Source organism: Chlamydotis macqueenii, chromosome Z, assembly GCF_036417535.1.
Source record: "Chlamydotis macqueenii isolate bChlMac1 chromosome Z, bChlMac1.mat, whole genome shotgun sequence".
Taxonomy (NCBI): Eukaryota; Metazoa; Chordata; class Aves; order Otidiformes; family Otididae; genus Chlamydotis; species Chlamydotis macqueenii.
The window spans coordinates 78,161,620-78,188,331 of NC_141593.1; the positions used below are offsets into that span (position 1 = coordinate 78,161,620).

Sequence of the window (26,712 nt, forward strand, 5' to 3'; positions counted from 1 at the left end):
AAACAAAAAACCATGGAGAAACAAAGAGATTATGTATTTAATAATCCAAAGGTTTACTGGAAACAGGTTTCTGTATGTGTTAGAATTAGTTGTTCTAAATCCAAATAGCTCTCTGTCTAAAGTGATAACTAGGATTATTTTACCATTACCAAACTGTGTACATTAGTAAGTTCATTTATTCTTTAGTGTATTCTGAGAAGAGCTTGAAGATTAGTCAGCAAGTGGAGTGCTGCAGCGTAATGTTCATCTTCACAAAACAGGAAAGCGAATGTTTCTTCAGCAGTAATAGAAATCTTTGTCAGTTGTCTTGATAGCAACAAACAAATTAGAAGCAAATTCTTCAACTTCAGAAAGTGGGAATTATCCAGAATACCAACATATGAGCCAATATGTGCATGGCTTGCAAATGAAGGGAGTTTTTGGTTGCATCTGCTGTGTGATGAAGTGTGGTTCACAGGTCCTGATCTCCCATTGACATGAAGTCCTAATTCTCTTAAGTGTAGACAGTATAACACACGTACTGTCTCATGCTTGCATCTTGCCAGCTGAGCTATCAATTTATCTTCTCACATGTATTGATACTCCTTTGGGAACTGGTTACTGTGCAGCAGTAGGAGAAAAGTAAACTGTGCTAATACTTGCTGTCTAGTGTTGTTTTAGAGCCCTGGGTTATTTTTAATAACTTCTTATTTTGAAGCCAGTATCAGGAAATTTCCTATTGGTTCATGCCTACCATAAAAGTGTTTCTGGCATTTCAAGTAGAAAATAATTTAGTGATTTCTGATTCCCTGAGGAAAGAGTCCTTACCATATTTTCAAACCTTGAAGTATTGTTCCTTCTGAAATCCATAAAACACAGAGCAAAATATCCAAAGGGAATTAATTTGTTAGTTAATAGTGTTCTTCAAAGATCAGGCATGTTTTCAGTTTCATTCTTTGACTGCCAAATGTAAATTTTTGTTAGTTATTTGATAGGGAAGTGTTACGCTCAAGAACATTGTCAATATCAAGAATGGCAGCCTTAAAGTAGTTTGGAGCAAATACAGGAATTGATCTCCTATGTCCCACACAGTGGAAGTGCTGTTTCCACCAAAGCTTGATGTTTGCCAATTACAGCCTACCAGGAATGGATGAAAATTCCCTTGCTGAAAAAACATCCCACATATTTTGTTTCCTAAAAGTGTTATTTTTCACATTTTTGCACATCTGTGCAACTGAAATCCCAGCATTTTAGATGAAAGTTTCTTATACTCTTGTAATGCTTTTGGTGCCTCTTTAAAGTTGCATACAGACCTATATGCTTATGCAGCATATGATTGAGTTCTAGAATATGAATCTCTCAAAACTGTATCTTTTTTCAATGAAGTGGTACTCTTTTTGGTGAGTCAGAGTGATACAAAATATCTTAAAGGAAATTACTTATCTTTTAATCTTGTCCTTCAGAATTTTCTGTGATTACAGAAGTATTTCTGTATTTGCTAGCTCAATGTTCTGACGAAAGATTTCTTTTAAGCTTGATGAAATAATACCTGAAACATTGAATTTCATTTAGAACCTATTGAATAATTTGCCAAGGAATCTTACAGAAAATATGGCAAAAGATCTAGGCTGCTTCCTAAAAAGTTAAATTGTTTTCTGACTCCTCTTGCAGTGCTGTATGCTTGAAAACTTCAGATTTCATCTCTGAAGATTCAGCTTTTTATACATTTACATCACGGTTTGGGAGAAGTAATTTAGTTCAAAGAACTGACTGAGAAGGAAGATTTTTGGGTGGGAATGTAAAAAACTTAAGAAACCCATAAATAGTGTACTCATTTGAGATGAAGGATAAGTTTCTTGGCAATTGAATGATGGAGGATTCCCCGCCGTGTGAGTTGTTCAAAAGCTTTGTGAAGAGGTCAAACATGAAGTAGAGCACTAAGAAGATTCAAATATGTTTATTCTTGGTACTGTAATTTATTTTGAAATATCCTTAGGATAATTTATCTCTGTTCTGGAAACTGGAGCGACAATTAACTTGAGCTTTTAGATTAAAAAAAAAAAAAAAAAAGCAGCGGAATTTGCTTAGCTTGATAGTTTCTTTCACAGTTTCTTACATTTTTGTAAGAATGCAAGTGAGCTTGCTGCTCAGGACACCTCTAATCTCTGTGTTGCTGGAAAAATTCAAGTCTGCTTGATGCCATCGATTTACATAATGTGATGATTTTTTGGATTGGCTGTTCAAAAATATTGAATTTGTTTCGGATTAAGTATTTTTCACTTCTGCAAATCACTCTTGAGTGTAACAGGAATGTTTTAAATACTGTTAACTCTTTTTCTTAAATAATTTCTGACTGATTTTAGAATTTCTATTGACTAGCAATGTGAACAGACATGGTACTTCCCATTTTTCATGTAAAAATGCATTAAAGAATCTATTTATTCTGTAACACAACTCTTACAGAATAAAATGAATAGTTTACCAAGAATTCTTTGTTGTGTTCAACTACTGAAACGGTTTTGTAAGGTTTTTTTTTCCCATTAGTTAGCAAATTTTTAGATTGAGTATGAGGAGATACTTTGATTATTCCAAAGTAATTTCTTAAGTTTTAATATGGATGCTAAACTAACTATAAGAAAGTGACTAATTTTTGAAACTGTTTTTTTGCGTTGTATAATAAAGTAGTTGTTTGTTGTTAAAATATTTTAATACTTTGTTAAATTTATATAAGCCTGTCAAAAAGATGTATGTCCTGCATGATAAAAGTAATAATACTGTTTTGTCTATTAGTGCGTTATTTCGGATTCCAGGATGCTCACAATTACATTTTCCTGTTTAATTTCATTTAGTTTTCAAGAAATGTACTGACTTTTTTGTGAATCAGCACTTCCTCTCGAGTCTTAAAATGCTGGTGTATCATGTGATATGTATGTGCAATTTTTGATGAAGTATTAATTATTCATAAGTATTTAATGAAATATTCATTATAAAGATTTATTTGCATGTTTATTGAAAGATTGTAATAATGTATTTTGCTGATTGTAGACATTGCTTTAAAAAATAAACATTTACCTAATTTCCTTTTTGTTTAAAAAAATACATGAATTGATCACAAAAATTTTTCTTATGTCAAGCTTCTTTCTTTTTATTAACAGGATTATTGCCATGTGTGGAGACTACTACATTGGTGGACGTCGTTTCGCTTCACTCTCAGACCTAATTGGTTATTATAGTCATGTGTCCTGTTTGCTGAAAGGGGAGAAGCTCTTATTTCCAGTAGCACCTCCAGAGGCAAGTAGTAAACTTTTTATCATAAAATTTTTGTGTCATTTACTTTCATGTTAGTAATTTTTAATCACCGTTATCGTGTAATAACAAAGCTAGATGTCAGGTGTTGCCGTTATCTCCAAATGTAGGAATAGCATTGTAAGTAAACAGAGATAAACAAGAAAATGTGCAGTTCTTGGCTGTTAAAGAGCATCATTGTAATGTAACCTCTACTGTGTTGTGACATTTTGTGTATCTAACAATGGTTTCAAAATATGCATCCTGGAAATAGCCAAGGCTTCTGAAAATGGGGCTTCTTTCACATACCCATCCTTAAAACAATGTAAGTAATTAAAATGAAACGAAACACTGCATAATGCCCCTCCCCCAAACAAAACCCAAAACCTAAATAAGATATTTCTGAATGTTAAACACCTGGAAATTAACAGTCTAAGTGGAAGAAAGTTTTAAAGTATATTGAAAAGGGGAATATAAGTGACTGTTACCAGTCCTTTGCCTCAGAATAGCATAACGCTGAGGAGAAGGATTCTACACTAGAAAGAGGGGAAAAAGTATTATCTTTGCTCTCTTCTCTTAAACTGTAGCCTGTGGAGGACAGAAGGAGAGTTCGAGCAATTCTACCTTACACCAAAGTGCCAGAAACTGATGAAATAAGGTATGTTTTAATAATAGTAACTGTTGTAAAATTCTGAAGAGTATTTATAAATACTTATTACTTAAGTAAGTGTTCATGTGAGAATACTGTCCAGTTGCATCTTAAACTTCACGTAGTTAAGTTAAAGGATGGTGACGCTCTTTTTTTTTACTGGGTATAGCTATAAGACTTTATTCTTGGTATACTTGTTTGTATTAATTGTAAGGGAAGTTATATGGTATTTACAGAAGTAAAATTACTAATGTTATAGTAACTGAATTGCAGGCCTATCTTGCATATTCTCATACTTTTCTGTTAACTGTTACTTTCTTTCTAACATTGGTATTTCAATAGTTTCTTAGAGATTGTCTGTACTTCCCACCTTTCTTGGATTTTGGTGAGATGCTATGTGGAAAGGAAACAAAACCAGTAGTCTCATATCCAATAGAAGAACATGTGCTGTTACTTAAAATTGATAACTGCTTTCTTGAGATGTCAGAATTTTTTTATTTTTTTTTCCCAGATGAAAAAGTAAGAGGATTTGAAAGAGATTTGTACTGATTTCTAATATCTCTAATGAGACAGTCTTGGTTTCATAAGTTGATTTAACACACCGGTCAAATTGAGAATTGGCTTGGTTTTGGGAGTATTACCCTAAGATATAGAGAAGGGTGTATGAGAGCTTTATATCCTCATTGGGATGGAAATTTATCCAGAGGCTCATTTTCCAGTCCTATCTGACCTCTTTAAAGAACGCTGTGAGGATGTTTGTCTTTGGGATTTTGTTTTTTCTAAGCAGATAAGAAGAAGGTGGTAAGACAGGAAAGGGACTGTCTAATTGCATATTACGAGTAAGGCTTCCTACTACGTTAAAAAGAGTTTAAAAAGAGTTAAAAAATAGATTTGAGTCCATTAAGTGCCTTATTGCACCTACCAACTTAAGAGGAAAAAGCATTTTATTACTTTACTATCATAACAAAAATTGTAGAATATTCCTTTTCTCTGGCTACAACTAACATGCAAAGTTCTGTGCTTTGCTTTTGAGATCCACGTGGCTAAAATAGTTCTGTTCGTTACATAGCTGGGACCAAAGCTCACGGTTTGTTCTAGGTTGAATTGATACACTCATGGAGAATTTATGCATTCCGGAGAATCTTGAGTTAAAGTTTTAATATCATAGTTAATAGCTAGAAAGTTTGAATTATTACAGGGTTGGTTTCAGCCTATGTTCCATGCAGTAACTTAATGTGTAGTTCTGTGTAATAGAGCTAATGGAGGATGCTCTTACTGTCTGTCACCCCTTCTTAGCATTTAGGTTCATTAGCAGCTGAATTTACTCTCTGTTTTCAATAGTGGTTTGCTGGATTGTGTTCTTTAATTCTTGCGGTTGTCCTTGTGCTTGAGTTAATGCCTTTTCTGTTGGCCTACTTCAAATTAGAGAAATGCCATAGAAATTTGCTATGCTATTTTGGACTGAAATAGTAGTTAATGTGCTTTATTGCTATTTCCTGTACTCTGATGCATCATCAAACTTGACTGAGAAGTCTTGCTGTGCTACAATGAAAGGTTTTTGTATAACCTGAGTTTGGGATAAGACTTGAAGAGTAACTTAGACTAACCTTCCAGAATTGAAACTCCCTTAGACATGACCCCACCTGGAGTACTGTGTCCAGCTCTGGAGCCCTTAGCACAGGAAAGACATAGACCAGTTGGAGCCAGTCCATAGGAGGGCCACAAAAATTATCAGAGGTCTGAAGCATCTCTCCTGTGAAAAAAAAAAAAAAAAAAGCTGAGAGAGTTGGGATTGTTCAGCCTGGAGAAGAGGAGGCTCTGGCAAGACCTCCAGTACCTAAAGGGGGCCTATAAGAAAGATGAGGACAGACTGTAAAAAGTCTGCAGGCTCTGTAGCAATAGGACAAGAGGTGATGGTTTTAAACTAAAAGAGGGTAGGTTTAGACTAGTTACAAGGAAGACATTTTTTATCATGAGCGTGGTGGAACACTGGCACAGGTTGCCCAGAGAGGTGGTGGATGCCCCACCGTCGAAACATTCAAAGCCGGGTTGGCCGGGGCTGTGAGCAACCTGATCTGGTTGGAGATGTCCCTGCTCCTTGCAGGGGGGTTGGACTGGATGGCCTTTGAAAGTCCCTTCCAACCCAAACCATTCTGTGATTCCATGTTAAGGCTTCTTATTTATGCTTTTCTGCATGGCTTCTCTGGTAACTGTTCTGTACATCCTTTGTAGTGCTTGTGTTTTACTATACAAGATCAGTTTTCGAAGAAAGGAGTATTATTTTCTTATAGACTGTTAAGTGTATCTCTGGTTATATTACTTGTGTTTAGTATTTGATCCCTCTTGATAAAAAAAAAAAACAATATTGTTGTGTTATTTTTATTTTGTATGTCCTTAGAACACTTTGAACTTTACAGAACTGGAGTATATATTAGATACTAAACGCAAATCAAAAGTACAAATACTGATAGATAGTAACCACTTCAACTGTGAGGAAAAATACACATAATGTGCTTGGGGGTATCAATTCATGCATTTTTCACAAACAAAAAAGCTTTTTCAAATATTTTACAGAAATTATACTGAAGAATCAGTTGTGTTCATTAAACTTGATATTATTATTGTATCTCTGATTTGAATCTTGCTGTAACCCTCTTCAGTTTCCTTAAAGGAGACATGTTTATTGTCCATAACGAATTGGAAGATGGCTGGATGTGGGTTACAAACCTACGAACAGACGAGCAAGGTCTTATTGTAGAAGACCTGGTCGAAGAAGTGGTAAGTAATTTTTTTATTCAAATTTCTTAAATGAATGAGATTTTTTTTGTAAAATAACACTGAAATAAACCAAAACTAGTGGCATTTAAATGCCTGATTTCTAGTTATGTATACTTTTCAAAACTTAGTAATTGAATCTGATCATTTTAAAATAGTATAATAAACCTTTAAGCCTAATTCAGTATTTAAAAAGTGCTTATTCATGTGTTGTACGAAGAGAAGTACAAATCAATGGTTCTGTAAATTTACTAGGCAGTTTCCTAGACTTGACTGTCCTGGTAAAAAATCTGCTACTCATTTAATTGTATTTATTTTTTTATCTTTGCCATTAAATGTTCACAAACTGTACAGAATGTAATTTTGCATTTTGTGGTAGATCTTTCTGTTTTCTGAAGGATGAAGTGTGGGTTAAAAATGTATTGGTAAGTTAACTATGCCTAGAAGGCTTTTGTGGGCTCAGAAAGCTAACCAGGTGACTTGCAGATAGTTCACTTACTGTTCACTTAACATGGTTTAATATACTACAGAAGAAAAAAAAGAGAAAGTGTTTTTGTTTTTTAACAAGCTCAGCATTGCTTTGGATTCAAGTATTATAAAATATTTGTAATAATATTTTCCTGCACAGTACATTTGTTTTGCTAATAGCAGTGTTACCTGCAGGTGCTTCTCACAGACCTGTGTCAGGATGTGAGTGGCTAAGTTGAAGTGGCAATACTAGACTGTTGAACTGTAGACTGATGTATCAGTGGTTAAGTTAATCTTAGGAAAGCTGAGATTTTGAAAAGTTACCACCTCTGAAGAAGGATTTGAAACATAACAGAAGCAATCCTCTGAAATAACATATTTTGGCTGAATTTACACTTAGTGAATGAAGAGGAAAACTTCTTTTCATAGAACTGCAATAAGCCCTTTAGTTCAAAAGTATCTCAGACTTCGTAATGTTTTTTTCTACAGAAGTTTATTTTTTTTAAACTGAGCTGTTCTGTTGTCATGCACTTAATATGTTAATTTTCTCATTAGGGAAGAGAAGAAGATCCACATGAAGGCAAAATGTAAGGATTTTTGTTTTGTTATTAAAAGCAATCATAAGTGTTTGTAAACTTCAGCTATGAGTTTTCCCAAGTTTTGGGAAGGTGAACCAAGTAAATTTATTTTTTCATTTCAAGACTTTTTTCTGTGGTAGCTGCTGAAGATGCACAGATAATTAACACAAAAGAGTCCTGTAATAAGTATACCTATTGCTAATGGGTTTTGCAGTGTTAAAATCTTAGATAAGTCCCTGTATGACCACTTTCAGCCAAAATATGCACAATGGAGTATTTCTTAAACATAGTGTTTGCCTTAGAGGTAACTTGTTTTCAGATCTGCACAACTCGAAATTCTGGAGAAAAAGCAAAGTACCGTTAGAAAAATGACAGTGTGATAGTTACAGTTTGTCTCTATTAGCCTCATGTAATAACATTAAAGTTGTATAAAGAAAGAAGACTGTAAGATTTGTTCTATTTGTTTAAATACTTAAAATTTTTTTAAAAAATTGAATACAGTTCAGAATCAGCGTTTTGATATGCTAAGCTGTTGATAGTTTATTTTCAAGAGTAAAGATGAGTGGCAAAAGAAAATTCCAAAAACTTTCTAGTGACTTGATTATTTTGTCACTCCTCCATTTGCTTGCCACATTTACGCCTGCTGCTGCTTCTCTGTTGCCCGGTTTGTGGTCTCCAAGAGGCTGATGGCTGAAGGAGGTGTTTCTTAACACGTTATCTTAATAGGAGAAAGAAAATCACTGGTGTATTTGTTATTTGTTTACTGTTCTGCCAGTCAATTTGGAGTAAGGATGCGTTCAAATATAGGAAGATTTATTTATTTGTTTGCAAAGTAGTTTGTAGCAGATGCTTGGAGCTTTGATTTATGCCACTCGGAGGAATCCTGGGGAGACAGTGATTCCTTTGAACATTCCAGTAGCCAAAAATTATCCTCTAAAGGCAATATAGAAAGAAAGTTAGGGTTAGAGCTCTTTTCTGATATGTCAAAAGGCCATATTTTTATCTTTTCTTTAAAGGACAGAATAAGCTATTAAGTTGGAGTGTTCAGCCTCTTCTGTATAGTCATTAAGTATCAGGCTGAGACTAGATAGTGGCTGCTGAAATTTTTTAAGACACTGCTCTGACATAGGACTCTGGGAAGGTACAAGGTGTGAGATCAAAGCTGTTTATATTCAATAGTCTAACAAAGCTAGGTTTTATTTCCATAGTTTCTGGCAAAATTCAGTTTGAGTGTTTCTGTACAGTGTTTAACCTCCTTGTTGAGCTTTGGATTTCATGATTCAAGCAAATTGCTGTACGAGACTGACTTCAAGTAATGCCTGTCAAATTATCTTCTGTTTAGACAATTCATTTTCATCTCTAAACACAGTTGGATTTGAATGTCAACTCCAAGTGTTGGATGGTTTTATTGAAATTGATTTGTTTATATATACCTATTAATGTTAGTTTTTTCATGCTGTTGGTAGAACAGAATCATTAAGTAGCATAATCATTGATTATCTCATCTATATGCATTAGGTCTTTTTAAATAAAGATCAATTCATAGGTGCCAGAGCCTTGGATGTCACCACAGCCAAAAAGAGAGCTCGTAGTCTTGCTTTCTAATTTTTTTCTTCATCTTTGTTAAGATGGTTCCATGGGAAGATCTCCAAACAAGAGGCTTACAATTTGCTGATGACAGGTACTTGTATTTCTCATTGAAATACAGTGGTAGTGACATGGCACAAAAGTGATCCTGTTTGTATCAAACTGTGGCAAAACTTCCTTCTGTGTGTGAACGTATATGAGTGTCTCAGTCTGACCCACCCCTGTGGTTGTTACCTCGGCGGAATACTACATTGGAAGAAAACTGTTGTGGCTATGAGTATTAAATATGTTCTCAAGCACAGTCAATTCAATAAATTTTGATTTAAATAATTTTTAAAATTAATACATGTGTAATAAATTATTTAGCTTATTGGTGTCTTCATCAAAATGCTGTGGAGAATATGATTTTATGTACTTAAAGGAAAATATATTAAAAACTTTTTTAGCCATTTTGTAGAGCAAAGATTTCTTTAAACAAAACCATCAAGATTTCTGATCCATATTGTTCAATAGCATGCTTTAAATATTAGAACAGAAATTGTTAATTTTTGAAAACATTGTCAGACTTTTTTTTTATGTTCTTGTAAAGAGGTGGCAAAGATGTGGCTAGGTTGCCAGCTACAGCTGAACCATTTTGCATTAATTTTGGCTGTGTAGTACTAGTTCATCTAGTTTGAGATCACTGCTGGAACCTACCTTATAGACTTTGTATTACTTCAAGTGTGCAGTTCTTGATAATGTATGTGCAAACAGATTTGATAAGGGCTCATATATAATGCGTTATTATGGTATCTTTTCAGTTGGTCAGGTGTGCAGTTTTCTTGTGAGGCCTTCAGATAATACACCTGGTGATTATTCACTTTATTTTCGGACCAGTGAAAATATTCAGCGTTTTAAAATATGTCCCACATCAAACAATCAGTTTATGATGGGAGGCAGATACTATAATAGGTAAGTTTTAATGATAAATATAAAATATGCACAATTCCTTTTTATAAAGAATTTGTATAACTTGCTTCTGATAATTATTTACTACTATGATTCTAAGACTGTAGTTTTCTTAATAGCATACTAACCATTTTACCTGGCTTTCTAAGTAGTTACTTGTAACTGAGTAAGTTCTTAGAGCTTGCAGAAGCGTAGGCATAGCTTGTTTCTTTCAAGGTATTGTCCTTCTTCCACAAATCAATTTCTTCACACTATAAATGGTGGATTGTATGGATCGTAAGTGGATCTGTAATTAAGAGAATGCTGTGTTGTCTTGGAAGCTACTATTTGTATTCTTGTCCATTTGAAAAGGGAAAAGAAAACGTCCGTTTTATCTGAGACATTGAATAGGGTTTTCAAATATTAGAAATTAGTATTTACAGGAATGGGGGGAAAATACCTTCATTGTTGGAGAAAAGTCATTAAATTGCACTGTGATAAGTGCATGATACTTGGGTCAGAGGTACAGATCACTTCATTTAGAGGGAGCAAACTTGGAATGCATTTCTTTTGCCATTGGTACCAAAAGAAAAAGAAATCATGAGATACATTTCCTCTTTTGTCAGAGAAGCTACCAGTACAACTTCTTCCTTGATAATTTTGTTTTTAGAGTTGTCATAGATGCAAAACTTGTCAGTAGTGAAAACTCACCTCCCTCTTTTTAACGGAGACTGTTGCGTGCCTCACAAAATCAGCACTTTGCCAGACTTGCTCATATAGAACCAGGGCTTTCTTCATCCCAATAGAGAATTTCTCTTACTTCCAGCTTGGCTTCTGGTACAGATCCAGCAGCTGCTGTCTCTGAAAATGTCAAGGTCTCCTAACTAAGAAGTTCAATGGACTTTTTTGTATGAGTTCAAATGGACGATGGTGTGAGGCTAAACAATTGGAACCTTACAAAGCTATGCATATCCCACACCCAGGCTGCTTCAGTGCCTTCTGTATTAATCAGTCTGGCCTCCAGACATCCTCACTCAAAACCAAGCTAGCTGCAGTGCCAGCCTTTCGTGAAGGTAAATGCTGTTTTGCCCGTTCTCTAGTCACGTAGCATATTAGGACGATGGTAGGCGAGGAGCACCCACTCTAGTTGGTGTCAGACTAACTAGCAAATTAGTGTAACTCTTATTAGTCTCAAATGGTTTTGCAGCGTTAAGTAGTACACCTTTGGAAACCTACTACATTAAGTAAGTTATTACTTTTGATTACTTTAGAATACAGTGCTGGATTCCCTTGAGGCGTGTATATTATATTTATCTGAAGAAGATCCTTTCCATGATGTTGAACAGAAAACAAGGTTGTAAAGTTGAGAAGCACTACATTATGACAAAATGCTTTTAGAATTTTTTTTTTTTTATATTTTGGTACCTAGTTTGCAGAGATCTTCCTCAGTGTTGAAAGCGAATCTGTGTAGCTTTAAAAGCCTTAATTTCTGTTGCATGTTTTGGAGAGTTACTGCTATACTCCTAGGCTCACATTCAGTCCAACTTAGCATCTGCTGCAAGTCTTTAAACTTCCTGGAAATTCAAACATCTAATGAAGTATGAAATGCAAGATAATAAGGCCGCAAAATGAAGATGGTAATTGCCCACATTCTGCAATATAAGATTTACTGCAGAGGGCAGTAAATAAGCAGCAAGAAAGAGAGGGATAACCTTGTGGGCTTTTAAATTCTTGTATTAGTTCATTTATTGGGGACACTGTAAGAAAGAAATCTTTAAATATGTGAAGGCTAATGTGGTCTTGTTGCATGGAATAATCAGAAGTGGCTGAAAAACAACAAACAGGTCATTGAATCCAGAACAGAGATACACAATGCATGAATTTATGCAAGATATGCTATTTATAAGCATTTCTTGGCGCAGAGGGTTCTTTGTGGGTTGTCAAAAAATATGATGCTTGTCTTCAAGGTGAAAATTTCAGATTTAAGAAGTGCTACTTCTTGTTTAAATGCATCTGTTCGCCAGTTTCCATTAACTGTAAGCTTTTTTTATATTAAACTGTTTCAATAAATGCTCTCAAGTTTTCCTTTGAAATCTGATACTAGTATTAGACTAATCTTTACAAAATTGTCCTTGGTAGTAGAATATTTTTAATATTCTCTTACAGTTTTTGTGATTGAAATTGAGATAAAAGGTAAAATGAAGGCAATCTGCTCTTTGTCTGTGGAGTATTGAGTAGAGTTATAGTCCCAATAAAGTATAGACCAAGATTTTCCATACAAAAGTAAGTAGCTAAAGAATAGTAATGAAACACAATGAAAGAACTTTTATTTCGCTGGTATTTTAAGTATCCACATGTGGGACTGGGACCACAATAATCTATATAAGCAACAATATGTCTGCATGTATTCCGGAAGTTACTCCAGGTGATCATAGGGAAAGAGGTCCTGGGTACGTCACGGGAATCTCATAGCGTATGCTACGTAGGAATACTTACTTTGTTCCACCAACCTGTTCCTTTTGCACATGTTCCCACTACTCTCTATGTAAAGGGCTAAAAGCTTCTGTTGGTGAGTATGACCCAACAGGCTGTGCGTGCAGTCTGTCACACAGACATCTGCTTTCACTGTTCGGTTCTCTTGTATCAGCTCTGCAGAGTAGCTAATCTGTAGTCTTCTAGCTCTCCACTTGAAGGTCCTGATATATAGTACTTATATTGCATACGTACTGCGGGAATTATGTTGACTGTGTAACAAGGGAGTAATTTCCGGTGGAATTTAGTAAAGTGTTTAACTTTTGTGGATCTTTCTGTTTATTCCATGGGAAGCAAGTTACTGCATTAGTCATCTTTCTACATTTTCGTGGAAAAATTGGCAAAGCCGTTTCTTGGTGCTTGTACCAAGTCTGGCTGAGGTGGAATTAATTTTCTTCACAGCAGCCAGCATGGTGCCATGATTCAGATTTGTGGCTAAAACAGTATTGATAACACACCACTGTTCTGGCTCTTGCTGAGCACTACTTGCACAGTGCTGAGACTTTCTTCATTTTCCAGAGACCCGAACTGACCAAAGAGATATGCTTAGCAATGAAAACCGGAGGGGATGTTTGGTCTTGCAAGGTGGATGTTGCTCAGACTGTCTAACCATCGGTCTGCTTGTGAGAGGCGATGAGTGATTGCTTTTGCATCACTGACACCCCTCTCCGCCCCCACCCTTCGCCTATTAGACTGTCTTTATCTTGACGCAATAGTTTTGTCATATTTGCTTTTCTTGTGTTCTCGCCTGTCCTGGGGGCAGGGAATGAGCAAGCACTGCAGGGTGATCAGGTGTTGACTGGCATCACTCCTCCACATGCTTTTCAGCGTCTTTTTCCTCCTCCTCCTCCTTTTCTTAGGCGTTTATTGCTGAGCATGACATCATGTGGCAGGGAATGGCTGATTCAGGCCATCTGTCCTGCTGTGTCCACTCCCAGCTCCTTGCCCACCTCTGTCCTGCAGGGATGCAGAGTGGGGAAAAAGGAAAACCTTAACACTGCAAGTATGGCTCAGCAATAGTCGGAACATTGGTGTGCTAGCAACACAGCATTTCAGTTACATATCTGAAATGCAGCACAGCATGGGCTGCTGTGAAGAAAATTAACTCCATCCCAAACCGACGTTGTACAGTCACGATTTTGGTAAGTGTGTCACAAGATCTCGGTCTGAAGATGTGCAATTACTGGTGTATGGCTTTTACTGTCAGGATGGTTGAACACCAGAACGTGTTACCCAGAAAGGTGTGGAGTCTCTGTCCTTGGAGATGCTCAGGATGTGACTGAACAAGGGCTAGAGTAACCTGCCATCATTGACCTTGCTTTGAGCTGAGGGCTTGGACTAGGTGGTCTTCAGAAGCACCTTCTGCACTCAGCCATTCTGTGAATAACTTCCATGCATTTCATAGTGTTTTATTGTAAGATGGCATTTATCAGTGTTTCAGTTCTGATTTTAGAACATGTGGTAGGAAACGGATCCGGGCCTTTTCTATGTCCTTTTCTTCTCTCTATCTGCCTTCTTTCCAAAATTCAACTTGCATAACAGGTAGCATTCAAAAAAACCTGTAAAATTAGGGATTGTTTATTTCTGGTGATTCTGTTTCAAAGGAGAAGGTAAGAAACATTGGCCCGATTGTTTGTGGAGTGAACAAGCTTTCAAGTTATCTTGAATTTCAGACAGCAAAATTTGAAAACTTAGTAGACAATTGAAAGATAATTTTGTTTCAACTGGTAGTTTAACCTGTATTGTGATGGGCTGAACAGTATGGATTTAACATTAATTCTTTGCCTTTATCATTTAACGGTGTATAGAATAGTGTTGCTTAGTTCTGCTTTCTGGATTCTTCATTATTTGAAATGTCAGCTGTTGGAATAATTCCCAGTCCACTCTTTAAGTATTAAAAAAAATAATACTGTTCATGACAGTGAGGTGCTTTTGAAGTCATCCAAGTAGCCAAGATCTGGGGAACCTAACAAGCCCTATGCTGAGAGTTTTGAAATTACTAAAGTAACTGTGATGTAGTATAGAGACCCATCTTTATTTCTGTGTATCAAACCAAGTTTAACTTTTTTTTTTAAATCCATGCTTATTTAGTACCTTCCTTGATGCACTTTGTGTAAGTAGGATTTTTGTTACTGTCAGACACTGAAGAAAGCTATGATTCATTTTCCTGTCCCCTAGATAAGTTTTGTGGTCAGTCTGATTTCATACTTGGCATTTCACGTGCTAGATAACTCCGTTCACTTGCAGATTCATATTCTGTAGTGTACTTGTCTCGAGATACTTGGTGTCTTTGTGTTTGCAGTGTTCAGTTTGTTCAGGCATTTGAGCTGCTGCAGTGGTAAGTGACCATCTGAATTGAGTCCACTTGTGCGCAGAGAGGGCTGCAGAGCCAAGCTCTGAGTTGCTTCGTCAAGACATGAGGTCCTAGTCCATATGGTACTCTAACTAGAGAAGGAGTTTTCACATAGAACTAAATTTATTCTTCAGCCCATTTTACAAAACTGGAAGAACTTAGACACTTGCTCCTTATATTGAGGAGCTCCTGCTGGCATTTTTAACCAAGGAAGGAGAGAACATTGACAGTTAAGGTATTCTTCATTTGATGAGTGAGAAAAATTATATAATGCTGTTTTACTTATTACAAGATATTGGGAGTAGCTATTCAACATGCAAAATATAATGAGTAAGTCAGTGTTTTCTCTAATGTGGTAAAGTTTAGGGGTTTTTATCCAGAAAATGGCATATGCAAATTGCATCTCAGTAGAAATTGAAATAAATTGTTTTATTTCAGTAATACTGAAAGAGAAAATCATGTTATTCTACATACCTAAAAACCTAAAATATTTGTAGGAAAATTATTTTATCAAGCGTGCACTAGTTCATAGCTTTAGAATGAGAGGGGAAAAAGTTAACAAAAATGTCTTTCTGTGGCTTATTAAAAAGTTTTTGAGCTTATTTTTACGGTATCAGATATTGAACCTGTGTTGGGCATAACTGTATGCAGTTGTAACGGGTGAGAGATTTCATTGCTGTGTGCCTTGTTGATTACCTTTGCACACACAGCTGAGTATGCATGAAGTGAGAAGACATGCTCAGTATACCTTTGTTTTCTACTTAATTATTTAGTTCCTTTTTTTAGGTTGATATGTTGGTGTTCTTTATTGCATTGTAAATTTCAGTAACTGCAAAAATAAGCAACTCAAATGCCTTGAATTGCAGCTTGTGTCTGTCACTACTTCTCTCCTGAGCCTTCCAAACACAATTGAATCTGATGATCAGAATGAATGCCTCCCTGTAGAGGAGCAGTACCAATTGAGTATTTAATTTAACAAGATAGCTCAGTGATTTCCAAGTATAATTTGTATAATATTTGCTATAAACTTTTTCTGTTTTCTAACCCTGTCCTCCTAAGAAAGAAATTGCTCTGCACTTGAGGTATCTCACATTCCCCTTCCCTAGTTACTGTAGGACTTTGAAAAATATTGCCAATGAAACAGCAATTTTCAGCCTGGTTGGGGAGCTGGTAATGCTACTTGAATGTGGAAAAAGTAGTGTCCTCATTTGGCATTTTAAGCAACTGATTAAAATATTTTCCAGAGTTTAGAATTAATACATTCTGAATACAGTTTTGTGAACTTTCTTGACTTCAGAATATTAGTAAATTCTCATTGCTACAAATGAGATTATGAAGTTTAACACCTGATTTTGTTAAAACTTGGTGGGAAAATTTTCTATGGTTGTATGGAAAAGCAAACTGTTGAACAGAGGAAAAACTAACCTGTTTAATTTTTTGAATCCTCTTTTTCTTATTGGAACAGTATTGCTGACATCATTGAGCACTATAGAAAAGAACAGATTGTTGAAGGATATTACCTTAAAGATCCTGTTCCAATGCAGGTAAGAGTTCATCCCTGAGCATTTGTAGTTGAAGACACAGACCTAAACATCATCAAATTAATTTGTGAACTGAATTACAGCACAGATACCAATGGATAAACAGCATCGTCTCCAATTTTAATGTTTTCAGCTTGTGTTTCTTTTGTTTTGTCCCCAAATGCATTCGCTTACCAAAGGTTGGCTTGTAGTCATAAGCAAATACTGGTAAGCTCTGTCTGCCCTCTGAGGTGTTCATCCTCTGCTCTGTGCCCCTAGCTGTGGTCCCTGGCACAACCATGCTGTGCCTTAGTCCAGTGTCAGGAAGAACCAGGCTGCTCTCCTGTCTACTGTGTTTGGGATTTTTCTTCTCCCAGAGGAAACCTGTATACACAGAAAAGCTTCAGGGGTGATTGCAGGGCTTGTTCTGGAGCACTTTTGCCCCATAGCAGACGTTCATCCTAAGAGACCACCAGTAATAAGCACGTCACATCATCCAGCTTTTCATGAGCTTATAGCTAGTTCTAAAGTATATGTGTATATTTTGTTACCTCTGTTCCCAAACGTTCCTGTTTCAGTGGTTAGAAATTTGCCTTTAATTTCCTCCGTAAATAGAGTTATGGTCAGTTCATACCCCTTTGTGAGATGTGTCATATTAATATGAGAACATTTCTTGTATTCTCCCTTCGTCAGCTCATGAAGCTAAGCATACCAAAGCTGATCTTGTCCCTTTGTAATGTCCTCACAGTCGCCCTGCTGCCACCAGTTTTAGTGCAAGCTCGCCTTTCTTGAATGTGGTAGACCAGAAGAGTTTGGAGTAGCACATCATGGGTAATTTCCATACTCTCTGGAAAGTACTTAACAGAAGTATCCTAGAATAGGTGTCATTTTCAGTGGTGAGTTGATCCTGGTAAGGATCCCCACCCTTACTTGTTCACTCCCCTCTCCTTTGGGATCGGGGCAAAAGCAAAAAACTCTGGCATTGAGATGAGTACACTTCAATAAGCAAAGGAAGGGATGGTGGGAGGTGATGCAAAGGTAACCACTCGCCACCTTCCACAAGCAGACTGATGCCTGGCCGGTCTTTGAGCAGTAGTCACCAAGGAAGACTATGTGCACACACACAGTTTTATTGCAGATCATGATGTTATATGGCAGGAAATATCCCTTTGTTCAGTTGGTATCAGCTGTCGTGGCTGTGTCTGCTTCCAGCACCTTGCCCACCCAAGCCACCTCGCTGAGGAAAGGGGCAGAGTGGGAGACGGAGGAGGTCTTGAGGCTGTGCAAGCACTGATCAGCAAAAGCCAAAACACTGTTACAAACACAGTTTTAGTCACAAACCCGAAACACAGTACCATAGGGGCTGCTGTGACAAAAGGTAATTCCATCCCTGCCAGACCCAGTACGTTGTCGTAGCCACATTACATAGCTGTATCGCTCAGTCCTGCTGTGAGTGACTCAGCTGTTCAAGTTTCTCATTTTCTGTTTTCTGGTGGTAAGTATCAACAGGTGCAACTTTTATGTTGTACTAGTAGACTTACACCTTGTTATTCTGATCTTTCCTACACTGCTAGTTGTCTTGTGTTGTCAGTGCTTCCCAGTTTTTGCTGCTGTAAACTTGTGGTTGGGACAAAAAGCAGATATCAGTCCTGACACTGCTCGTCCAAAGGCTTCACTAGTAATTTTTCCTCATGCTCCATCCTTCCTCTTAAATCATGGCGTAATTGTCTTAATTTTCACATTTTGCGTATTAATTAATTTAATATTATTAATAATCCTAATAATCTGTTAGTAATAGTATAAAAACCTTCTCTGCATTGACTAATTTTTCCATCATACTACTTCAGATTTTTTTAACCTATTTGGATATATTTGTGACTGACTGTTTAAAAATCTAGTGGTTAGTGGTGCAATTTATGTTCAGTTTGTGTTATCTCCCTTCCACACACTGCTATGATCTGTGTTTTTGAGGGGAAAAAAAAATTCAAAAGTCTCACATAATTTAAAGTCAGTCTGGTTGACTTCTGGTGTTGTCTAATATGAAATTTACTTTAAAATATTTGTCACTAGATCTGTTGTTTTGTGTGCTGTTCCTTGCGTAGTTATGTTATGGAGATTATCTTGAGCTCATAAACATCTGGAGATGGCTTCCATTGTAGGTTCTGTAATTCTTGTTAGTGTTACCAAAATATATTTTATCTTGCTGTTGTCATGTTGTTCAAAATCATAGTTCTTGTAGATATATGAACAGGAAGAAAAGTAGAATATTTAGTATGAGCCAGTTCATATGTCGCTTTTCATCTCAGTGCTGTACTCACTGTTTGACAGTCTTGCTTTTCATGTTTTCTTACTGCTAAAGAACTTTTGCTGATCAGCTTACTTGGTAAGGTCAAACTTGGCGTGGCTTTTGGCCCTTCTCTTTGTTATCTGCATTTCCAGATCCTACAGTTTTCTGGGTGAATTTATCCTTTTTCTGTTTCTAGTTTCTGCTTTCTTCTCCTGTCTTAAGTTCTACTCAATTAGAACATGTGAGCTCTGATGAAATTAATGAGGGACTGTACAACTTTGAGTGAGTTGGTTTTAATTGTTAACTGCACCATTCTTGTTGCTTCAGAGTTTATCTGTGATTACTCAGTCCCAAAAGTTTTGGTAGAAGACAGTTAGAAGCTAGATAAATCTTCAAAGACTTGCATAAATTTAACAGAAATCACAGTGAAAGATGCTGCTTTCTATTTAATGTGAAAAAGACACGATGTAGAACCCTTTGTAGAAGTTGGTCTTTATTGAGAACTTTTTTGTTCTATCATAATTCTGTAAATATGGAAATTAGGTTTCTAGCAAGGGTATTGTATGAAAAATTATATTGCTTTATTAAAATGCATGAGAGAACAATAGTAGTGAGTTGGTTGCATTCAGTGAGAGGATCCTGGTTGCAGCTTCATAGTGTGCAATTTTATAATGGCAATTTCTGAGCTTAAAATATGTTTTTCTTACATGTTTACCAGCACCAAGAACAAGTGCTTAATGATACAGTGGATGGAAAAGAAATCTACAATACAATTCGTCGGAAAACAAAAGATGCTTTTTATAAAAATATTGTCAAAAAAGGTTATCTTCTGAAAAAAAGTGAGTTGTGTTTACTTGTGCTAACTTTTTTCTTAAACAATGAAAATATGTATCATAGAATATCTTGAGTTGTAAGGGACCCATAAGGATCAAGTCCAACTCCGTGCTCTTCACAGGGCTATCTAAACTAAACCATATGGCTAAGAGCATTGTCCAGACCCTCCTCTGATAGGCTTGGTGCTTTGACCGCTTCCCTGGGGAACCTGTTCCAGTGGGACTGACCATCCTCTCAGTGAAGAACGTTTCCTAATGTCCAACCTGAACTTCTCCTGATGCAGCTTCATTCCATCTCCTTGTGTCCTATTGCCAGTCACCAGAGAGAGGAGATCAGCACCTCCCCCTCTGCTGCCCTTCTTGAGGAAGATGTAGACTGTGATGAGGTCACCCCTCAGTGATGAGGTCACCCCTCAGCCTTCTCCTCTCCAAGCTGAATGTGCATACTTAGTGAATTTAGCATAATAGTGGTACTAGAAAGACAAAATTGAAGCGGTGAAAAGGTTCTAGAAGGTGTGTGAAGAGTGTGAAAGGTCTCTTTCCTGAAGTAGTACACTAATACAACAACATGATACATAAAATTTCATGCAATGTGAAAATGTTGATTAGCAGTTGTTCTGAAAAAAATCCCAGCACAGCACAAAACCTAGGCATCCTTGTCAAAGGTAGCAATCAAACTTGTTAAATGGAAGTATGTTTTCATAAAAAGTGTTTGTATTTAGTATGGAACTCATTAAATCCTAGCTGATAGAGTAGACCAGAGTGAGCTAGAATAGTATAAAATATTGGAGAGCACAACTGGTTTAATTTTGTTATTCCAGGTTAGGTCGTATGTTTTAAATCTTAAATGTAAAATCCATATTCTGCCGTACAAAATACATAATGACTTTTTTAGGGTTCTAACACTGACACAGTCAACCTGACATACGAAAATACATTAAAACCTGACTGCTTGACTCATGTCAGTGTAACCCTGAAAAATTGCCATTGAGCAAGCCTTCAAATTTCTGAGGAAGCTAGTCCGTACCAAGTGTTACATTTCTACTTTTTTTTTTAAAAAAAAGCATTAATAGAAACAGAAAAACTATAAATAATAAAATATCTGCAAATGCCAGAGACCATAATGAGGACAATAAATTACAGGTAGTAAAAGTGAGAAAGGAAGTATGATCTTAAACACAGCTAAATATAAAAGAGATATTAAAAAACCCAAGCCACTCCAAGCTGTACACCCTCAGAATGGAACAGGGAAAGTACTTCTTCTATTGAGAAAGCTAATTCTGAGAGAAGGTGTAGAGGGATGTTGTAGAGTGAGGAATCAAATAAGAATGAATTGAAAACCTATAGCTGAAAGAGATAATGAGATACTTTACACGTGCAAGTGGAAGTACGAGTAGGTGTAGAGACAGGCACGTAGCTGCATATGGAACAAATTAAATAAAGTCACTCTTCCATTGAGGAGACGGAGTGTTGGGTAACTGCATGTTGGATTTGTCTTTTCAAAACAGCACTAATACTCGTTTATTGAAGCCCTTGGTGGATTTATGATGATCAACGTATAAAATCAAGGCTGAAAATTTTTTCTGAATGGTACTGTGACTTACACATTAGCTAGGTGCAAAAAGTTTCTAATCCATTGTAGTTCAGAGAATGTTTCCTCTGAAAGAAGTGGAACCAGAAAAATTCTTAGACACGATTGTGTTTGGGACGTGGTTCTGGTTTAAGTTTGCCTATAACATATCCCAGTTTCTGTTCTCTAAGATACTGTAATGCAATCTGTTAAGCACTGGTCAGAGTTTAGGAGTAACTTTCTCACATCAAGTGTCTATTTCTTAATTAAAACTGAAATAAATTGGATCCACAGTATCATTATTTGGAAACTGTGTAGATACAGAGTCTTAACAGTAGCAGGAACTCGCTGTCCAGGTAGCGCATATGCATTTGTTTAAATGTTGAAATCAGTGAAAATGTTTAAAGAACTTTTTGCAACTCTACCTGCATCTGTGAAGAGGGTCTAGTTTTAGCCACACGTTGCATAAAATGGGGTATGTATACTGATACTATAACTTAAGTGTGTTTACTTGTATATTGTTATTCAGTTTGCAGTTTGACTACAATTTACTGCCTTCTTCTGCTTTCTTCATTTACAGAATTTACACTTTCTTTTAAACAGTATAATAACATTTTGCTTGCCTTTTCTACAGGTAAAGGAAAGAGATGGAAAAACTTGTACTTTATATTAGAGGGGAATGATGCCCAGCTTATTTATTTTGAAAGTGAAAAACGAGCCACAAAACCCAAAGGACTAATAGACCTTAGCGTGTGTTCCGTCTACGGAGTACATGACAGTTTGTTTGGCAGGTAGGACACTGGCTTTTAATTCCCTATGTGGAGCCGAGGAGTTGTTGACTGCTGGTTTGAGGCACGTACAAGAGTAGCGAGTGAACAAGTAGCCCTCGCTTTCATTGTGGCTCTTGATTCATACCAAGAGTCTGTAGTTGGTGTGGATTGCAAGAGCATGTGTGGACAGGTGTAGCTGATGAACAGTAACTTGACTGCTAGCAACTGTATGTAAACAACTTCTAGTTAGAAATTTCAGAATTTAGTGTTAAAAGTTTTATTGTGAATTAAGATGTGCTGATGATTCAAGCTGCTTCGCATTGACATTTTTTAAGATTGCGTGGATTAATTGTTCCATGTTTCATATTAGAGACATTAGAGATTATGAACTGAGATTTTTTAGTCCTTTTGAACCAAGAATTGACAAGACAAGAGTTTTGTCAATTCCAGAAGAACTACATTCTTTTGATAGCTATTTGAAAGCTAACTTGGTTAGAGGGAGTCTAAGTGCTTTTCTATTTAAGAAAAAGTACTTTTGTTGGATTAGACCAACTTAGTAGTAAACTAGTTCATGTAAGTCAATATCCTTAGAAATTGTTTTTGCACAATTACTATGTTCAGAGATAATTTTCACATCAAACCTTACTTACTGTAATTCAAAATATGCCATCTGCAAAGAATGTGATTATCAGCAAAGAAGCTGAAAATCAAAAATCTTTTGGATATCATTGATAATTAACAAGAAGGAGTTTACATATTTGTTCACTGGTAGTTACAAAAAAAACATCCACTGTCCTGTATTATAATATCATATAGAAGAAATAACTACACTTACTCCTACAGGTGTTGGTTAGAAATTCTGGTTATCCCATGGATCTTAGTATTTATTAAAAATTATACATAGTCATATATAGTCAACTTCTAAGTTTTTCTGTGAAAAAAACTTAGTGGCATTTCTGCAGCTGCAAAGACTGGCACTTTTGCTTGATCTGGGTTTTTTAATCTTTTAAATAATTTTGAAAAAATGTCATTAAACTAATGGAATGAGGAGTATAGATAAACAGTACCAGAACAGTATAAAAAACTACTGAATGTTCCTTATTTAAGTTGGGAATTAAGCAGGATGCTTTGGTGTATATTGTAAGTAAGGAACGTTTTGGTGAGCAGCAACTGTCTTTTAAACAGCTTTTAAGAAGCGCTTTGCTGTGAGTTAAAAAGTAGTTGGACAATAAGTCCTACATGGGTAGGAGGAGATGCATGGTTGCCCCAGCCTAGGAAGCTGCTAGTGAGGAAGCGTAGCTGAGACAAAGTTCCTCTTGCATTTTAAGTAGCTAGTAAAGACTTGTCTCAGAAGTACAATGGAGTCTGTGGCTCTGCATGTTTCTTTGGTGACAGTTATTTAATTAGCCTCAAACCTGGCTACTTGCTGCTCTGCCTCACCCTTCCGTGGCATGGCCATAGAGTGCCGTGTCAGCATTTCTCTAGGCACTGATATGGATGGCGGAACTGAAGACTGAAGCTCTGTTGCAAATGAAGTAGGACCCTTCATGTAACACTGGTTTTGGGAGAGCTAAATTGGTTGGGAACTAATGCTGAACCTCTCCTGCTTTTAAAGTCTCTAGGAACACCAGATGGCTATTTTTTGTCTTGACTGTAAGTCAGCATACATGCCTATCAGTACAAACCATTCTTGATGTTTCTTAATATTCTGACACAAACCGGCTGTACTGAAGTGTGGTTTTCTTAAAATTACATCGTACATTGAAACCAAAATGCAGTTTTGAAGGACCTGAGAAATTTTCTAGTTGGAATTCTTCTTTCCATGTGTGGTGATGCCACATGTTTACAAACAAAAATTGATGGAATGTTCAATGCTCCTTACAGACAAACAGCAGAAATGTGTTAGTTCAGTGGAAACTTTATTTTGGCACAGATCGACAAGTGAAGGTGTCTGTTAATATTACAAAGAGTAATAAAACTGACATTTTTTGTTTTGTTTATTTTTAAGGCCAAACTGTTTTCAGATAGTAGTTCAGCACTTTAGTGAAGAGCATTACATCTTTTACTTTGCAGGCGAAACTCCAGAACAAGCACAGGTGAGAGTTTTTGTTGGTAAATATAATTTAAGAAGTAACTTTTTGACTTGTAGTGTTTAATGATACTGCTCTTCTGAAACAGGAAGCAAGTGTATCACAAAGAGTGGCTGTGTCTCTATGAGCAGATGTTATAATGGAGTGGTAGTGGATCTGTAAGGGGGAGCGGCTGGTGCTCAGAATACAGTACCTACGTTACCTGCACTTGGGGGTCTTACTTTGGACAAGTTCCTGTCAGGTGTCACGGACTGAGCTTCCATTATTTTCCATTTCACGTTTCTGGAGAACTCTTCCTTTTTTTTTTTTTTTTTTTTTTTTTTGACATAGTTCAATTCAAAACAATAATTTACTCTCCAGGACTTTTCCATGTGATAAACCAGAACATGGTGAGTGCTAGTTTTCCTTCAAAGGTGGTTTCCTGATATAAGCTAAAATGCCAATGCGTGTATGTGTTCCCAATGACCAAAGTATACTGAATAGCTGCATTTTGCAGTTACTTGTCCTGTCCATAAATTGGTCGTTTTTCATAGTCTTGGGCCTAGATGCTGCACAAAAACTAAGGTTTTCTGTTTTCAGTTGGTGTCCTTTAGTTGCTAGCTCTTCAGCAGTTACGTTTGCTGATAAGAGTTGAAGGATAGGAACCTAATTCTCTGAAATTCACTCACCAGCAGGAGAGCATATCTAAGATGAGACAGTGTCCTTTTTTATTAAGTTTACAGCTCTGAAGGTACACAGCTCTGAAATAACACCTGTTGCATCAGAAGTTAAGCTTTGCACTTGATTTTATTTGAATAGAATTAAAGCATTTGTAATAGATTACTATTTAGCAGAGCATGAAGGCTGTATAAATTTAGTATTCTTGTACTGTGGATAAAGGAAAGCACAAATTTTCCAGTTAAATTCATACAAATTTATGAAAGTCACTGAGATAATACTTGAATGATGTAGTGGCATTTGTCACAAAATTCTGTACTGTCTCTGAGAGGCAGCAGCATGCTATATAGTAAACAAGAATATGTATATTAATTTCCACATTCGTTTTTGTGACATCTGTAATGTCTGTTGTGTTCTAGAAATTAAAAGAATTAAGAATGTATGGAAGACAGAATATCCTGTCTTACTCTCTGAACATTTGGTATAATCTGCTTTTGGTTTTGATCTGCTTAGCAGACTGTTCACTGCGTTTGTACAGAATACAAGGTTTTTTTTATAATATTGCTTTGGCCCAGGAAAGTTTCTATTTTGAGAATGTTCAACTTTCTTTACTTTGTAACGTTGCATAGAAGAATAGTTTTATTTTTCTATTAAGCTTCTATTATAATGTAGTAAATAAATGTCAAAGCAGTGCCATCCTGTGGACTGCATGCTGTCTTTGTGGTTTGTACAAAACAAAGGTGAATGTAAAACGTAGCCTTGCGCGCTAGAGTGCTTACTGCGGCACACTGTGTGTTGTTGGTGTTAGACGACATGTCTGTTTCCTTGATCAAAATGGAATCCATCCATCCATCCACTCTGCTCTATGCAGTTGTGAGCAAAGAGGGGAATGTTGGAGACATGTTTCTGTGTTAATGCTGTTTTAGTTTTTGTTTGAAGTAGTATTATGACTACCGTACAGAAGTACTGGAGAGGATAATCAGAACAGTTTGGCTTGCTGGCTTGTAATTTTTCTCAGAAGCAAACAAGTTTTGCTTCATTTTACATACCACTTGTAATTTCATGTAATATTACTAGACTGGAAAATTGGTAAAGGTCACGCTGTATATCCATTAGTAATGCTTTATATTTCTAAAAGAGAAAGTGGTTCACATTTGCAAGTCCTTTATTAGGTTTTGCTCAGTAAAGATAAGGCTTTTGCTTCAATATTCAAATTTCCATACTTGGGAATTACAGAAAACTGAGGTTTTGCCAAGCAAAAGAGAACTTCTTTTTAGATATGTCTGTTCCACTGCAAGAAGCTGTGTCTGACTTTTTTATTATACTATTCTGCGTCCTTCTCTCTTAGGACTGGATGAAAGCTCTGCAGATGTTTTGCAGTTTAAGAAAAACCAGTCCAGGAACATCAAATAAACGTCTACGTCAGGTGAAGCTGATATGGGGTTGGTGGTGCATGTGGAGGAGTGTTTTGTCTCCTCATTGCAAAATGATACTGATAAATCTCAGAATTTTACTTTCAACAGTAGTAAATCCTGCATGTACTTTCCTTTTTGGAGTTAGGCAGTACCCCTGTGAAACCAACCAGGATGACCTACACTTTGTTATGATGTATACATAAAACCCTGAATGGCTTTAGGCAATCTGCACATGCTTTGCTAGTACTAATTTCTGACCACATTTGAGTAAAAGCATAAAAAGTCAGGGTTTGTATCATCTTAACTTTTAAAATTTACTGCTTTGTAAGAAGCTTTAAAAATTTGACAGACTTACATGACATGTAAACAAAATATTTTTTTAACTAATGTGACTCATTTTCAGTAACAAATACAGGCTGAGCCGTGCTTGTGGCTTA

General features: G+C 36.3%; 1 protein-coding gene across 2 annotated transcripts in view; it reads left to right on the plus strand.

Annotated features, from left to right (window-relative positions):
* The window catches only part of RASA1 (RAS p21 protein activator 1), a 63,741-nt gene that overhangs the window by 18,330 nt on the left and 18,699 nt on the right, over nucleotides 1-26,712 (plus strand). For both annotated transcript variants that reach the window (XM_086771486.1, XM_086771487.1), the window contains 11 exons: nucleotides 3,135-3,270; nucleotides 3,852-3,922; nucleotides 6,574-6,691; nucleotides 7,712-7,743; nucleotides 9,363-9,415; nucleotides 10,122-10,272; nucleotides 16,599-16,677; nucleotides 19,659-19,779; nucleotides 21,978-22,134; nucleotides 24,122-24,209; nucleotides 26,209-26,286. In XM_086771486.1, the coding sequence (XP_086627612.1) occupies nucleotides 3,135-3,270; nucleotides 3,852-3,922; nucleotides 6,574-6,691; nucleotides 7,712-7,743; nucleotides 9,363-9,415; nucleotides 10,122-10,272; nucleotides 16,599-16,677; nucleotides 19,659-19,779; nucleotides 21,978-22,134; nucleotides 24,122-24,209; nucleotides 26,209-26,286 (1,084 nt within the window). The remainder of the gene's footprint in view (nucleotides 1-3,134; nucleotides 3,271-3,851; nucleotides 3,923-6,573; nucleotides 6,692-7,711; nucleotides 7,744-9,362; nucleotides 9,416-10,121; nucleotides 10,273-16,598; nucleotides 16,678-19,658; nucleotides 19,780-21,977; nucleotides 22,135-24,121; nucleotides 24,210-26,208; nucleotides 26,287-26,712) is intronic.